This window comes from Rhododendron vialii, chromosome 7a, assembly GCF_030253575.1.
Source record: "Rhododendron vialii isolate Sample 1 chromosome 7a, ASM3025357v1".
Taxonomy (NCBI): domain Eukaryota; kingdom Viridiplantae; phylum Streptophyta; class Magnoliopsida; order Ericales; family Ericaceae; genus Rhododendron; species Rhododendron vialii.
Window position 1 is genome coordinate 22,059,255 of NC_080563.1, and position 17,561 is coordinate 22,076,815.

At 38.7% G+C, this 17,561-nt stretch overlaps 2 protein-coding genes across 2 annotated transcripts; both read right to left on the reverse strand.

Moving 5' to 3' along the window:
* Positions 1 to 1,632: 1,632 nt before the first annotated feature.
* On the reverse strand, positions 1,633 to 3,269 carry LOC131333163 (U-box domain-containing protein 25). Its single transcript, XM_058367532.1, has one exon. The coding sequence runs from the start codon at positions 3,197 to 3,199 to the stop codon at positions 2,183 to 2,185; it is 1,017 nt and encodes a 338-aa protein (XP_058223515.1). The 5' UTR covers positions 3,200 to 3,269; the 3' UTR covers positions 1,633 to 2,182.
* Positions 3,270 to 6,189: 2,920 nt separating this feature from the next.
* Positions 6,190 to 17,151, reverse strand: LOC131332246 (uncharacterized). The gene is made up of 12 exons (XM_058366358.1): positions 16,961 to 17,151; positions 16,677 to 16,804; positions 16,502 to 16,564; positions 14,460 to 14,581; positions 14,148 to 14,260; positions 13,252 to 14,059; positions 10,276 to 11,007; positions 8,733 to 8,954; positions 8,555 to 8,650; positions 8,260 to 8,454; positions 8,002 to 8,115; positions 6,190 to 6,945 (listed from the first exon to the last, which is right to left on the reverse strand). The coding sequence occupies exons 1-12, from the start codon at positions 17,053 to 17,055 to the stop codon at positions 6,685 to 6,687; spliced, it is 2,949 nt and encodes a 982-aa protein (XP_058222341.1). The 5' UTR covers positions 17,056 to 17,151; the 3' UTR covers positions 6,190 to 6,684.
* Between the last annotated feature and the right edge of the window lie 410 nt (positions 17,152 to 17,561).

A 17,561-nucleotide genomic window follows, 5' to 3' on the forward strand; every position in this document is an offset into this window, starting at 1 on the left:
AATTTTTTAAGAATTATTGCATCGTCATGATAAGAGAGGAATCTAAAAAGTAAAGAATTATTATCGAAATCTATTTTTTTATTAAAGACGAAAAAATTGGTTTATTGGTTTATTTTTGTCTTTATTCAAAAAAATTAGGTTTCGATCATAATTTTTTACTTTTTAGATTCCTTTTGTCATGACGATGTAATAATTTCCAAAAAATTGACGAAAAACTAACAAATACGAAAAAAATTTAAATAAGGACAAAAAAATAAGCCAGTTGACTTATTTAACCGAACGTGAACAATCCAAATACGTCCCTAAACGATGTCATTTTGGGGAGCTGTAATTTGCAGTGAATTCCCGTCACTGCGGGATCCGGGATTCTCCAAACAGGACCTTTCAGCGCAAATGGTGAACCCTTTGATAGCCCAAAACGACATTCATTTGGAAAAATGACGGCTCAGGACGTATTTTGATAATTAATATCCGTCAAGAATAATATAAAAATATTTATTAATGCTGAAAATATCCTTAACGGATATTAATTATCAAAACATGTCATTGACCGTCATTTTTCCATTCATTTTGGGTACAACACCATGCATAGCACATTCAACACAGCACTATCGCGAGTCCGTAATGGGTCATGGCCAATTGGCACCCAACGCACGTGATCTGCAAGGAAACCACAGGGGTCGGACCCACCACCTGACCACACTGCACAGAAATGCCTCTCCTGAGCCTCCGTTCCGTAACTTTAAATAAGTATATTTTTTTTTAAGAAGATAATTTTAAATTTAAAGATAACGTATTTACATAAATAATTTTTTATCGATATGGATCTTATTTGATAGATCCCATCAAGATTTTTTATACGGAGCAAAAAAAATTAAAAAATTATTTTTTATTTACATTATTTTTTAATTTAAAAATATGAAATAAATTGCTTATTTTTTGAAAAAATTTCTGAAACGGGGCACCCCCTCCCATGTCATGTCGTGGAATAACTCTTTACCGGATTATTGCTCAGAAAAGCTAAAAGGGGGCCAAGTGAAAATTCAAGCAGTTAATAATTTTAAAAAAATTGCGTTGGTATTGCAAAAATCAGCTTCTGATTTGTATAGGTATTTAATTGAATCTTTTTATTTTTAAAAAACAGAAAAAATAAGTGAAAAGTGAAAAGATTGAATCGAATACTTATACATATCGAATTGAGTTTATTTTCTCCTAAGCCCGCTTAGTTTTTTATTTTAAAATTATTGAACAAATAAATTTTTTCGTGCAGAATCCATAGTTGATCCCCGTGACTGGGGGTATCCCGTTGGTATGGGTACCGTCGGTAAAGGCAAAGCTTGTCCTTTTTGCCCCTTGAATTGAAAAAAAGAAAAGAAAAAAGAAGCAGCAGCGAGGCAGTTTGTCCATTCCCCACTTTGACAGTAGAAGTTAAAGAGGGATTAAATAATGATAAGCCAACAATGTAGTCCATATATCATTTAACTTATCGTCACATATGTAACGTAATTATTAATGTAGAGGGAGCAGATGGATTTGTCATGAAAATTATAACGTAAATAATGTAGAGGAAGCAGATGGATTTTTCATGAAAATTTTCTATTCATGAACTTTAATTAGTACAGTAATTGATTGTTCAAATTTTAACTAAAAATTCTGATTGGTAAAGACTACTCTAGTATGAACATAGAACACAAAAAGACGACTACTACTACTATTACTCCTGCTACAACTTACAAATTAAGATATATGACCGATCCATAAAACAACCTAAAAAACGAAAGGAAATTAAGGATAAAAACTTCACCTAGTTTAGTTTCTCTCTAATGTCAATTGAACTGGGGGAGGATTCCGTCCAGTCTCCCCGGAGGAGCAGATTGGATTGGTCGTGTTTTGTACGTAGGAGACCCCCCCCTTTGATTGATTTTACTAATAATATACTTAATTACTAATTTTCAATTCTTAAACTTTGTACAATCCCTGAAGAGTGAAGACCAGGCACCAATATCACCCACCGAATATTCCAACAGTACGCGAAGAAATTGAAATCCATTATCCATCCTTCTTTCTTTCTTCCGTTAAACTGTTAACTAGTATAGTATAGTATAGTAGCAGTAGGAGTAAAACAGTACTGGAGTCCTAGCCTTAGCCTAGCCCCTTATCATCATCTTCATCTTCATCTTCATCATCCCTCTTCCGTCAAATCTAACCCTCCACTTTCTTGAAGCATCTTCAGTAACTGGGCCCCTTTCCTCCTCCCTCTATCGCTGCATTCCCCTTGCAACGCCAGCTCCACCGCACGCGCCACCTCCTCCCGCGGCGCCAACACCCCCCCCTGCTCCCGCTCCTCCTCTCCAAACCCACCTCCATATATCACCCCCAAAACACTCATCGCATACTCCTTCCCCCTCGTCCCATCCATCTTCCCCATCACCTCCACCATCATCGGCACCGCCAGCGCGTGCGCCCTCACCTCCGCCGCCCCCTCCGCCACTGTGCACATCAGCTCCAATGCCGCCAACGCCCTCTCCGCCGCCGCCCCTTCCATTTCCGCCAGCGCCTCCACCACTCTCCCCGCCGCCCCCGCCTCCACCGCCACCCGTCGGTTCCCCTCCGCTATGCACAGCGCCAGGAGAACTTTGGTGGCCGGCTTCGCCCCCGCCCCGCCGTCCTTCAAATACCCAATCACGTTTTTCATCACCGCCGCCGGACAGGCCGCCGCGTCGCCTCCGTCTGCGGCGGCCGGAGGGTTGGGCACGAGTGAGCGCTCCAGCATGTGGAGGGCGTTCACCCGGTCAGTGTCCGAGTCTGAATTGAGTTGGATCTCGGCCGCGTGGAAGAGTTCTTGGAAATTAGCGGGGGTTAGTAGTGGTGGCTGTGGATCAGTGAAAATGTGGTGGGGTATTATAGGTGGTGGGGATGGGTGAGAATGGGGGTGGGAGATGGGTGAGGTTGGGAGAGGAAACCTCCACTGGGTGAAACTTTGGGAGGTGTTGGAAGAAGAGGAGGAGGAAGATAGAGGCGGAGGAGGAGGTGGTGGAGGAGGAGGAGGTGGTGGTGGTTGGTGGGATTGTGGTAGAGGAAGGGGTGGAGGAGGGCTGGAGGTGGTTGGACTAAGTACGGTTTGAGTGCAGTGACGGAAGAAGCCGCAAGAGAAGAGTGGACGTGGGGTAGTTTTGAGCTTTGGGGGATGGGTTTTCATGGTGTAGAGAGAGAGAGAGAGAGAGAGGGAGAGAGTACTGTTTCAGATATTTGAAGGCTTAAAAGTAGATTTGACTGGCTTCGTTTCAGAACACCTTCTTAAAAAAAAGTACTTATTTTACATATTTAAACTCAAAAATAATATAAATGAAAAATTATTTTTCAATTTTTTTTCACCGTATAAAAAATCTCAATGAGATCTATCAAACAAGATCCATATTGATAGAAAAATTATTTACGTAAACACATGATTTTTGAACTTGAAATTACCTTCTTAAAAAATAAGTACTTATTTTCGTTTCCGGAACGGAGCCTCACTCTGATTGTTTCACACTGGCAAATGCTAGGAACATAACTATGCGACTGTGTTTGGAAGGCATGTATTTTGGGGGAATTCTAACATTTTTATGTTTATGAAGAGTGAAAATAGGAATGAGATTATTGATCTCTCAATTCAGGAAGAATCACATTCCCGAATACATAGAGAATCTAATCTCTCCTACCCATCCCATGGGGATTTTGGATTCCTGGCTCAATCAATATAAAAAAAAAACATTGGACTTTAGGATATTTCCAAAATAAATGATTCTGAGAAAAGATTACTTAATCAATTCAAATGTCAAAATAGAATTACACCGGGTATCGAATTACTAGAAATTTGATTTCTAGAATTATTAGGAATCAAATTTATATTCCTACAAAATATTACGGATATCCAAACTGAGCCTAAGAGTAAAATGTAACTCTAGAAACAAATAAGGTCTTCGATTCATATAAAACCACATATATCAAACGGCTCCAAATGCTTATTCAATATGCATGTGCACGTATTCTCAGTTTTTGCTCGCGCTTTCACCTCAATCCTTGCCATCACAAATTTTTGAAATATTATTGAAAAACAATTTTATGTCCACGCACCGGCTCACACGCATACTGGTGTTCAAGTACACGCATTATGCAACCCGAAAAAGTGAAAGAAATCAACATGAGCCCCAGAAAGGTATGAATGATACGAGCCGTTCAACAATTATTTTTTTGAAAATCAAGTAAGTTTGTAAAAAATTAGCTCAATCTGATATGTTTAGATTTTGATCCAAGCTTTCATTTTTTTCATGGATTCGAACTTTAAATAATAATAATAAAAAGATAAAATCGAAGACTTACACATCAAATTGAATTGATTTTTTCCAAGTTCACTCAATTTATTTTTTAAATTATTGAACGACTCGAATCATCATTGACAGTAGTTCCCCCCGTCTGTGGCTCCTGTCGATTTCCTTAGGAGAATCGTATACACCCTGGGTGGAGCGAGAGAGAGAGAGAGAGAGAGAGAGAATATGAGTGTGTGAGTGAGTGGGGGAGATGTTGGTTTCAGAGAGATCAGTGAAGTGTCAATTTACAGAGTTTGGAGTGGTTTTCAAATTCAATGGGTCGACAGAGATGCTCTGTGTGTGTCTGAATTGAATTGAGGTATGGTGTGGGACTGGGGGGCATTGTACTGCCCTGCATCAGTTGCAGAGCACAGTTACTTCTAACTTTTCATGCACAAATAATTAAGCAAGAAGTTATTATTGGGTGCGATCGTCCTCCTACTTATTAATCCCACGGCACCCCCTTTCTTTTTCCTTTTTGAAGCATAAATGCTAGAGTAGTGCTACTGATACAGCAGCTGTTGTACAGCAGCTGCGTACAGATCTTCTTTGCGCCCACCTCGAGTTCTGCAAAGATGATCGAAGCCGTTCATTTTATTCAAAATACGTCGTTTAAGGTCCCAACAAAATGAGCGGCTCCGATCATCTTTGCGGAACCCGAGGCAGGCGCAAAGGGAATCTGTACGCAGCTGTTGTACCAGTAGCATTTTTGTAAATGCTAACCACACAGAGTATGTGCACTGTGCACAGATCGTGCACATACGGCTCAGAGGGGCTTACGACGGGGTTCCTACAAACGATCCAAGTCGTCTATCATTTTTAAGATAATTTTCCAAGTCATCACACGAAAAATCAGCTCAATTGAATATCTCTAAATAATTAATCTAATCTTTCAAATTTTCGCTTATACTTTTAAGATTCGAAATCTGAAGAAACATTTAGGCAATTGGATCAAACACTTGTAGGCATCCGATTGAGTTAATTTTTAGCGTGATGTCTTATAAAATCATTTAAAGCTAATGGAAGGCTTGGATTGTTTGTGGAGACCCTATCATGGGCCCCACATAGCCGTATGTGCACGATCTGTGCACATACAATCTGTGTGGTTAGCATTTCTGTTTTTGAAGTCTCCCACCCCCTTTCGAAACAACTGTTATCCCAGACAAACGGGTACTGAAAGAAAGCTTCGTTAATCCCAAACCCCTTTTTTGTTTCTCTAAAAGATTGCATGCTGAAATTTTCTTGCTCTAAATTATAGAGTACTAATCATTTTTCTGTACTAAGTATTCAACTAATCTAAAAGATAAACTAGCTGCCACTAAAAACGACTCAGGGTCCGTTACTTTACACTGCTCATGTCATTATTTCTGGTTAGAAAGAAATTAGTGTAAAAAAAAAAAACAAACTATTTGACATCAACTTAGCTTGCTTACTTATTTGGACGAAAAAATATTAAAATTTTACTTGAATAAGCAAATAAACAACCCGTCCCATCACAGAATCTTTTCGCTAGTTTTTCATCAATAGTAAATAAGTGAGCAAATCAAATGGGCGCCAATTTCATGCTAGATCAAAGTCGAACAGTCGTCGTGGTCTAGTTGAATTGGGAATAAGGGCTTACATTCCAGCTTCCACGGTAGAAGTCAAAAGATATGGAGACCAACTTCTCTCCAGTAGGAGAAGACAGTAAGTTCCTGTTCAAAATTATGTAAACTCCGGTACATTAACCAAGCCCCATATTGCAAGGTTTGACTGTCGTAATTGATATCTGGAGAAATGGATTGATTAAAAGAAATTCCAGCAGAAACTACTGCAAAGATTGGGAGTAAAAGAAGGGGAATGAATGTTTTAACAGAGGGCTCGATCCCAAATCTGTTATTAACCTCCTAAATGTTGAGAACTCTAATTGAAAACATTAATTTACAACATTTATAAGGTACCAAAAACCCAAATACCAAATAAAAATTGAACCGGAGAGGATGCTACAAAATCTAAGGTTAGGAGCATACCACCTGATTGAAAGACAGTTTGAAAGACAAAGTTCACAGAAACTTGACTAGGAAAAATTAGAAAGAGCAAAGATGGACTAGTGAGTTATCACTAAGTTATCTCATAGCACCTACTTGGCATGTTAAAATTTGTTGTCCTCGATCAATTAGAGCAATAGTCATGGGATGGATGGCGCGAACCTGACCACTAGCAGAGTGGGAGACAGAGACAGTTACATCCATTTCCTTTTGCGGAGCTTCCCTAGTCAAGAGTAGCACGTGTACATGCCATGCTGGTGCTCCTGTAATACAGGATAATAATCTTCGACTCAGAGACAAGACTTGGCTCACCCCCATTTGTCTTGCAGTTCCTTTCTCTCAGACAAAATCCATGTAGCAACAATTGCAACCAGGAGTACAACAATTGTGAGGAGAAGAAGAGCATAGCTGAAATCCTCTGTAAGTGAGTCATATGTCTTTGATGGTGCCATCCGGGTAAAGAAGAGGTCCACCCCGTATGCAAAGATGAGGGTTGTTGACTCAAGCTTCGCCGGTGACGTTACTATGCCTCTGAGGCCTTCCACTTTGAGGGTGTGGGTCACGTACGACTGCAAATTTTGCCAGACTATTATAGCACGCAATGAACAAATCACAAAAATGTACGACAATGGCATTCAAGAATAACAAGAACAGAAATCCTTGACAGGGCACCTAAGCTGTGCTGCCTCAACTAATCAATCATAGATGAAAAAGGTATAGCTGTGTGTTAATACTTCATACAAAGCATCAAAAAGATACAATCACAAACTAGGCTAGCCTGTGTAGCAGTGTTTCTATACGAAGCATCAAAGGTGACCTCAATGGCACAACCCATAAGTTGGTCTGAGTTACAAAAGAAACAAGTTGATTTGTTTTCCCACGGCAGCAGCAGCGGCAGCAGTAGCAGAGGGAGAAGGGACCAGAAGGATCCTGGACCCTCCCAATTTTTTCCAGAGCCAAACAAATTTCTTTGAAATCCCCAGAAAAGTTCCTCCTTTTTCTTCAAATCCTAAATGACCTCCCCATAAATCCTAGCTGTGCCCCTCCTCAGCAACCCGATCATTTTTTTTAAAGAGACGGTGAAACATATGATTCTCATCATCTTATGTTAGCATACATTGTTAGACATGCAAAGTTCTTATTGATGAGAATGAAACTTAAACAAGCCAGCCTCAGGAGACAACATCCGAATTATGAACAAGCCAGTTACCCAGGCAGCTCTCACTGGTTTTACAGGCCCTTGTTGATCAAATGGTGCAAACCTAAAATGCAGTTAGTATCTGGGTAACTAACTAATTCATCCACTCTTTAAAAAACTAGCACCTGTACCTATCACGATTTGCGGGAGCACTTTCATATCCAAAGTTAGCCAACTAGATCCAGATCTTCCAGTTAAAAAATTTGCCCATAACCTTCAGATATTTCAACATTTACGAGCAGAGGAAGAGCTAAGCAAAAGCAGTCTAAGGTTTCCAGGTGTACATATTAGAACCTTATTCTCTGGAACCTTATTCTCTGCCCTTCTCTTTGCTATAAACTCCAATTCCGTTGGGAGGGAGTGACGAGATTTTCAAACGCAAGGAGACAACTCTATAGGAAAAAGGGTAAGGATAGGGTTAATGCACCTGTGGCATGATTGGCAATGAATCAGTAAGAGGTATAACGCCTTCTTCCTTCTCAGCTTGCGTGGGATTGACTGTTCGACGAGGATCTAGGAAACGCTTATCAAGAGCCAAAACCTGTAAAATGCAAGCTGCATTCAGTACGAGCACAAAAAAATGTCCCAAGTACATCACCGCATAAGGTATCCAAACCACAGAAACAGTGAAGCAAGCAACTGAAAACAAAAACACAGCGAGCGCACATTTTTTATTTGACCTAACCTGGTCACCTATTGTGCCGATAAGAAGTTGCTTGGATGTGATGCCCTTGGCTGTCGATGTTACTGCAATTGATTTCACAGTATGGGTGAAAAAATAAGTTTGTGACTTTGTTATGACCTCAGGACGAGAATAGGAGGAAATTGGTGAAGTAAGATTATGCTTTCCAAGAACGAGTTTCCAGACGTCTTTGTTATCCTGCAGACGGTAATCCCAGTTTAGAAAAGTCACACCGATCAACATCAGGTGGAAAACATAGACACCAATGAAACGCAGGACCTCAAGTTCAAATACATACCGCCCGAGACTGATCGTAGATCTCAATGACTGACATCTCATATCTGTGTGCTTTTAGATTGAAGTAGTGGTAGACAACCCAGTTCTCACTAAAAACCTTCAAAAAGAAACAAATCATAATTTAAATCTGCTATATCAATGAAAAAAAGCTTGACTTGACCAAGAAAAGGCATACTTACTACGTAGACAGGACCCTGAGCACCATGATGAGTCATGCGGTGCAGTATACGTCCAGACACAGTATCAATAAGATACACGACCAACCATGACTCCTCCGGGGTCACCAAGCCAATATCACCTCTGGCTTTAGGTGCAACATTAGCCACGAAAAGAAGATTTTTCGATACATATTTATACATCACATCTTGTTCAGACATAGCCTTGGCTTGAGTATGCACCACCTAAACAACACAAGACACAAAAGAATTTCATATTCATACAAACGCAGTATGAACACCCGAATCAAATAGAAAGAGGAAGAGATGGCAGCCACATGAAACCGGAATGCAACACACTTCATGTAATGAGTGTCAGACCTCGAAAGAGTCATAATTTGGTAAGAACATTCCAGGTCATTGGATGAAAGAGGGATATAATCCGGAGGTGTGGCTTACTTATCCAAGGGCAGATAAAAGATGAGGGTGTGGGTGTGGGGGAGGGGGAGGCACAAGACCCAAATTACAGTGCAATATAGCACTGCATTAATATTCTTGTGTAGCAAGCACGATAAACATTCAAGTGGTATGTTTATTAAAAATTCATAACTGAAGTACAAGAGACAACATTCGGGAAGAACAGTTTCTGCATGTGCGAGTGCGTGCACACTTGTCAGACTCCCAACACTTTCCTTCCTGACAACTCTAGAAACATGTTTGACACCATATATGTTAGAATTGCTTATTTTATTGCGCACTTTGCTATTACATATGATTCAGGGGGTAATCTACACGAACAGCTTCCATAACTCGCAAATGGTTATGAATCGTAGTTGAATCGGTACTGAAGCGGTGATTATGTACCAATTGACACACTTTCCATTCAATGAAGTCAAATTTTGGCCGGCCCCTTTATTTGCCTTTTGTTTTAGTTCTTGATGTTGTTATTGCTGGAAAATGGTTCAACAACCCTTTCATCATCATTAGTGTTATTATATGCCATCTTTTGGCTTTCTTTCACCGTAATTACTTTCAAAGACTAAACCCCTAGAGGGGGAAAAAAAGAAAGAACTCACTCTTTAAAATAATCTAGCCATTTCATAGCGAAGATATATAACAGATTCCTAGTTGTGACCTTCCTGTGTTCATGTCCTACTTGTCTGCCATGTTTGTGTCTAATCAACATATTTCATAACTGAGCAGCTAATATAGTACAACATGATACGAACAAGGCATACATAGTTGAAGGCCCACAATCAATTAAGCTCAACAAGGTCGAATATATCATGTTAGGGGATGAGGTGGTTGAAGCTGACATATATGATGGGATTGTCAAATAAAAGTGAAACTCCACCTCATCCTAGACGGGCATCCCACCATTCTTAAATATGAAAAATGAAATGCCATGTCCAAGCTCAGCCGGATGCGTAGCTACAGAGTGATAAGTAAGAAGTCAAAAGCATATCAAAATTGATTCCAGCAAACGTATGGAACAATAGTAGCCTTTCAGAACCACAAAGATTCAGATTCAACCTCGAAGTTACCTACGAGAGGGAAACAAAGTTACCTCATTCGATTTTCTTGTCATAGTTGTAATGATTTTTTCTGACTCAGAGGGGAAGACAATGGACCATAATCCTTGGGTGTTAAAACAGAACCCTTCTGATACCTCAAGATCGCAGTTGTCCTTCAAGACATGACCCCTTATGATGCCATTATCAGCTTCAACTGAGTACCAGTATATGTTTCCAAACTCACGTTGGACAATACTGACTGCCTCACGAGTTCTGGGGATTAAGTGGGCATGTTGGTCAGCATCTATTAGTAGATGCAGGCGCTGTTCAGTTGAATCAGTAAAAGGCAGTGGAATAACTTGCACAATGGAATGAGAAGCACCAACAGAACTAAGCTCCTTCCCTGTGTATGTGTCAACAACTGAAAGGACACCATTGGCATCCAAACTACGTCCGCATCTCCCAAGTACAAGAACAGAAGGATTTTCATCAAGTGCATGATGATGTGGGACCTGCCACTGGTATAATTTAAGCCCACCAGGGGAGTTGCATTGTTCTGTTTTACGCAAAGTATGGAGCAAGAGAGACCACACAACTCGTCCATCTCCAGTGTGTAGAGCAAAAAGTTTCCCCGCTCTAGTAAGTACTATGAGAAGCTTTCGAAAACCATTGTGGTCCCGGGTCATCTTACTTTTCTCTGAGCTTTGCAACCTTATTCTTTGAATTTCTGCTACTTCATCAGGGCTTGCGAGCATTAGAGTTCCTTTTAGCTTCAGCATATGTCCCTTAAAACGACAGATCATATCAAAACAAATGGGAGGAAATCAGCTAACAAGTTGCCTCCACAGGAGTAGTCCAAGAAAACAGTATTAAGATTTAAGATAACCTCTAACTGAAAGAAAGGGAAAGAGAAAGAGAAACAAAAACACAGACAACACTCTTCATCTTTGAAACAGTCCAGACGTTGCCTGGAACCTGAATCTGATTCTTCACAAGCTGAGTAAAAAGTCCCATCACCTTCCCAAAAATGTGAAATCAAGCATAAACACGGTAAACTAACAACAAAAGACTAGGAGATCAAAGCAGAATAACATAATTACTAGAGATTCATAATTTGCCACAGGTAGGCAAGATTCTCAATGCAAGGACTAATTCTCAGCATTCAAAAATCGAGGAAACCATGAGGCTGGCAAATAATGGAAATCAAATATTACTTAAGATTTTGTACAGACCTATGCTCTATTAAACTCTAATATGGGGGGAGCATCCATGTCAAAAACAAATTCGGACAGAGGATTATTCTCTGAGCACTCGTTTAGTAGCTTTGTCTACTAGAGAGCACATGCAATGTGCCTAACCTGATGAAAGTTGTACACTAATTGGACGATCATGAATCTTGTTATGACCAAGCACATATAATGTGTTGGCAATTTAACTGAAAGTATCGTATTACAAACAGAATCCTGACCATCATGAACAAAACAGCATTTTATCAATAACTTAATGCCATTTATCTATGCTGTCCAAGCCTGACGGAGTCCAAATATTCCCCCATTCATATGCCATGACCTCTAATGAAACAAAGGAATTCCATCAAACTATAATCCAAACACTAAATCCACAAAAAAAGTAAAAGTTTAATAGATGTACAAGGCACAAGCACATTACACATCATCGATGTCATCAATATGGACAAGAACATCAGAAAACTGCTTTTCTTTCTCAAATGAACCAAACAAAATATTCACAATTCACATGGTGTTAAATGCCCACAATCTATCAGAATATCACGCAGGGTACTGGAAAATAGGAAATGAGTCCCATATTGCTACATATTCTATCAAGACCCTCATTTACATGGTTACACAGATTATGATAGGAGGTTGGCCATTGTGATAAATGTTAAAAAAGAAAATCTAGGAAAAAGTAAACTTGAAGAATGACGTATAAGCACATTAAACCTGGATCCTGACGGATATAGTCACTGCAAACAAGGAATTCAAATACTTCTGCGAATTCTTTTGTTACAACCAATATATATGAAATTTAAATGGATCAATACCTACACAATTTATCAACCATTGCAATGCAAAGAGTTCTCATATTGCATAAACATAGGAATCCTATCGAGATTCGAGACCTTCATTTATCCCGTTCCACATACAAACATACTCTTTTCGAAATTCTATCCAGAAACCCTAAAAATAGCAGAAAGAAAGAGAAGACCTTCATTTATCCCGTTCCACATATAGTTATCCTCTTTGACTGACGCTACAATATCCTCATCTCCGTTATTATGGAATTCTTTGCCCAAGAAAGCTAAGAAGCACGGACACGGACACGGATATCAGATACAGACACGACATGAACAAGCAGACACGCCATTTCTTCACAAATTAGGACAAAGACGTGGGGGATTCGCTGAACGTAAAATGTATAGGAATTATAGAGGTATCTTGTGAATTCACATAAAACTAAAAAACGTTACTTCTATTGAATTAAGAACAATACTATGAAGATACAAATCAATGATCCTCATATAATTATAAATGAACTATACGAAAATTTCACTCTAAGCTTAGAGTTGGAAATTCGATTTTAACCATTTAATGTGTCTTAGCATGTTCCAAGAGCCGCCGACATGTTATAGCATATCTACAATGTGTTTGAGTAAAAGGAATATAATAAAAAATTGGACAAGAGTTTCGGCATGTCCAACATGTGTCCAGAGCGTGTCATGTCCGTGACTGACATGGATCGGACACAGATACAAGAGGGAGGGGTAGACGTGTCCGTGCTTCTTAGCAAGAAAGAATATCCGTATGCAGATTATGTTTTTCACTGACAAACTCCAGACACAACATATATGAGTACAAGATCAAAAGATTTCACAAGTACAACTCTACACCAAAAATCTCAGGTGACAGATGCTTGAATACTATCACGAACTTGATCAAATTGTTGTACCCTTAGTAGTTTGAAATACAACGTTAACTTTCACTTTCTCAGAGTTTCTAAAAGCTTCATACCTTAAGCCATTCGAAGAGATTCTGCTCCACTTTTGCCACAGAAACACCTTGCTTCTCTATAGGTAACTCTGATGTTGTCACATCTATGACCGATGCAAGCCCATCCTCCCTACTCCAAACAATAACACCTTGTTGTACTAGGTGTAACGAATGATCTTCCATGACAATCAATGCCCTAAACCCGTAAGTCCTGTCTGTTCGGACGTAGTTGTTAATGAAGACCTTATGCACAAGCCCTCTCTGGCAATCCATCTCAATACTCTCCTTAAGTAAATCGCTACTCCACTCGAGACCATGCTTCACAGTGAGTTGAATCTTATTCTCCTCATGTTGAATAAATGCAAAAGCTTCTTGACCCTCTGAAAATGCGACAGCATCACTAACAGCTGCTCCATTATCAATTTGGTCCACAACCTCCAACTTTCCTTCATCTATCACTTTAACAAACGTAACAAATTCATTGATTTTTATGGCAAATATCCCTGTAAGCTTCGTCGGTAACACTACAGCTGTTCCAGAAAAATCTGGCACAAGATCTGAGATATATGTTTGTTGAAAGCTAATTCCTCCATCCTTGACGCTTACTAATACCAAAACTGAGTGAGTGGCATCAGATACCAAAAAACTGTTACTTGAGACTGATGATATTTTCCCAGCAAAGCCACCAGGAAATGATGCACTCTCATGCTTCAGCAACTCACCATTCTTAGCATTAATTTGACATGCAACAAATTGGGACAATCCATCAAATCCAACTGCATATATAATATCACTTCCAAGCGGATGAACCAACTCTTGAACCTCAACCCTGCAAACGCAAAACGATAAAATTCATCAACTTAAACAATGCTAAGACAAAAAAGATAAAGTCGGATTAACTTCTGAATGTGGCTTACCCCTCAGCAATAAGCTCCTTCCAGAGAACCTCACCATCTATGCTTGAAACGGCATGAAGACACCCGTTCCCATAAACAAAGATCACATTGTCCTTGTCAACTTTCAAATTTGTCTGCAAAATAGCCTAATAGTCATTGCTCTTTCCAAACGTACAATAGTAAAATCCATTCGGTGATTTATCTTATACGAGATCTTGCAGACCATGGGCATGATAAAAAGTCAAGAGAAAGTGTGTATCTAATGCCTAGATACGTAAACTCAACACCACTTGTTCAAAAGTTCCCAAGTAATAAAGAATATATTTCACCAACCGGGATAAATAACAAAGACTTCGATGGCCTTGAGCCTGAAAAGAAAGATTCCCAAATCATCTGCCCATCAGGAAGGTTCCAAGCTCGCAGAATACTTCCCTCTGACGACAAGGTAATGACATCTGCGACGGCAAACAATTATCTTACATTTAGTGACAAATGGACTACCCCAAGTATATAATTCTCCCAGTCACCTTTTACACAATGTCAAGAGCGTAACAATTTACCTTAAAAAAAAAAAAGAAAAAAAAAAAGAGCGTAACAATATTTAGGTGTGAGTTTTCAGCAAATTTTGTCTTTAGACTAATGGCAATAGTCAAGTTTTTTCCACTTAATCGTATTTTAGTGGTGTATGTGAGTAGGATGACTAGCCTCGAAATCCGTGAAAACATGGGTTCTACTCAATTTAGTCCATGTAGTCAATAGGGGAAACTCACCCTTAGTCAAATACTATAATCTGAACTAGAAGCAAAAGATTAACAACAGGTGTAAAATTCATTCATATATGGCATTTATTACAAGTTTAATGATACCAAAAGGGGTTGTACTCATAGTTAACAACCGTTTAAAAGAAATAGCACAGGCACCATGCAGGTTATGGTTTTATAAGCAAGTACCTACACTCTCGTTCACCCATGTTACAGTTCAATGTAATAGTTAATCCAAGACAAGTACAGGGTCTAAGAGTATCCACAGGGCTATAATCAAAAGTAAAGGTTTTTAAAGTTAACAATGTTGGTGCAAAATATGGCTCACAATGCTATAATCAAACTTAACAACCTTCTTAGAAATAATCAAATTTTGTGTTTTGAATAACCAAAACTAGCAATCTTTTGACAATAATCAAATTTAATAGACTCTACATATTCTCAATCAAATACACCAATCATTATACAAAAAATCTATCTCTCTTCCCTTTCCCTCTCTCTCTTTCTTTTTGAACAATATTTTCGGAAAAAAACACTTTACTAAAAAAATGTTTTTTGTAGGAAACAATTTTTTAAAAATAATTTTTTTCCCAAAACAAAATTTCAAAAACTATTTTCTATTTCTTGTAAATAGTTTTTATTAGTTTCAAAGCTATTTTTAGAAGGAAAAAAAAAACTATTTTCTACTGTTCACAGTTTTTTGTAATTTGAAAAGATGATGTGACAAGTTTTGATTATACTATTGTAGACATTTACATTGTTAACCTTAACAATCTCTTAAATGAAAAATCAAAAGCTGATGCGGCAATTTTTGGTTATCAATTTCTGATTATAGCATTGTGGATACCCTAAAGTCTAAACAGAAAGCAGCAACTGTTAGCCTTTATATTTGTCAAGTATCAGCGTAATATCACTAAGCCTCAGTTTGGAGGGCAATTGAGGAGGAATGGGAACATTACTACAGATCCCCATGACTCTTGCATTTAGAATAGGCTGAAAAATGAAAGTGATTCCAGATTTCCTATCAACTCCTGAATTGTATTTATAAATTAACTAGGAAACTTATCCCCACTCTCCATACTGTGATCTTACCTCAGGCAATAGATTACCTTTATTTGCTTCCTAGTTCCTATAACTATATTTCTCATTCCCACTCCAGGGAGGGCACAATGGGGAGGAAGTGCCATGGCATCCCCTGACTTGCTATTGACACACGAGATAAATTGTGCCTATTGAATCTGACAACACAAAAGAAACTTTCTATATTTATCCTGTGGAATTTTAGTCTCGAATTGCACCATATTTCTCATGATTGAACTTCCAAGATTTGGCACCCTTAGAACAAAACTCTCGTTCTGCCTTGTTATCACTCGAGATTATTGGCATCCGAATATAGACTAGCTTTTCTAGTTTGATTTCAGAAATTTAATCAAATTCCTATTAAAAAAAAAGAAAAAGAAACCCAACTATTTCACAGACTTTGATAATCAGAATGGTGTTACATCAAGGATATCAAAAGCTAAAATTATATGCCTATGCTACATTTGCGAAACCCAAATTTCCATACGTATACTCTTAACAATAACCAAAAGACATTTGCATGATGGGATTTACATTTTCCAAGCGCGATGTCAATCTCATCAATGGCGTCGTAAGCTCCAAGAACATGTCTCCAAACTGCCAAAATACAACATCAAACCTAGTTTCCAAATCAGATTAACAGCTATCCACTATTCTAGCTACAGAAACTCAAATTAAGCTTTCAGGATATAAATCAATCGGTACATACAAATCTCGCCGCGCCGGAGATCGAGCGAGGCGATGACGTTCTCCTCGGTGGAGACGATCACGCGCTTTCGCCCGGCCTTCTGCGTGTGGAACACCGACTGCTTTACTTTTCCTATGTACTGTTGGTGCCTGTAATGACAAAAAGTAATTGATTCGAGACAAACGGTGTAGTTATCGGTTGACGATGATCGGTTGAACAGTAATCAAATGGAACTGAATAAACCACTTGGAAAGTTATACGGTAGAGAGAGAGAGAGAGAGAGAGAGAGAGAGAGAGAGACTAACCAGTCCATGAGTCCGACTTGATCTTCGTAAAGTGAAAGGGCAGGCGGAGAGCACGATAAGAACAGTAGGAGAAGAAGAAAACCAGGAATCGCCATGCTCAAGGCGACTAGGTCACTGTAAAACAGATCTGAGAAAGCGAGGTTTGTGAGAAGTGGGAGAGGATTTACAAACACCTCTAAACGAAATTTGGTAAAGTAAAATATTAGTACAAACGCAACAATTCAAACACAACAACTTACACAACCTCTTACATATATGTGGGGCCCACACATAGTAATGTGTGTGGAGCCCACATGTTAGTTGTTGTGTTTGAATTGTTGTGTGAGTAAGGGGCCATTCGGCTCTTGGCTTATGTTTTAGTCTTTATTCAAATTTTTTTCGTATTTGTTATTTTTATCAATTTTTTTGGGGATTATTGCTTCTTCCTAACAAGAGGAATCTAAAAAGTAAAAAATTACGATCGAAATCCAATTTTTTTTGAATAAAGACGAAAAAATTGACTTTTTAGTTTATTTTTGTCTTTTTTCAAAAAAATTAGGTTTCGATTGTAATTTTTTACTTTTTAGATTTTTTTGACGAAGCAATAATCCTCAAAAAAAAA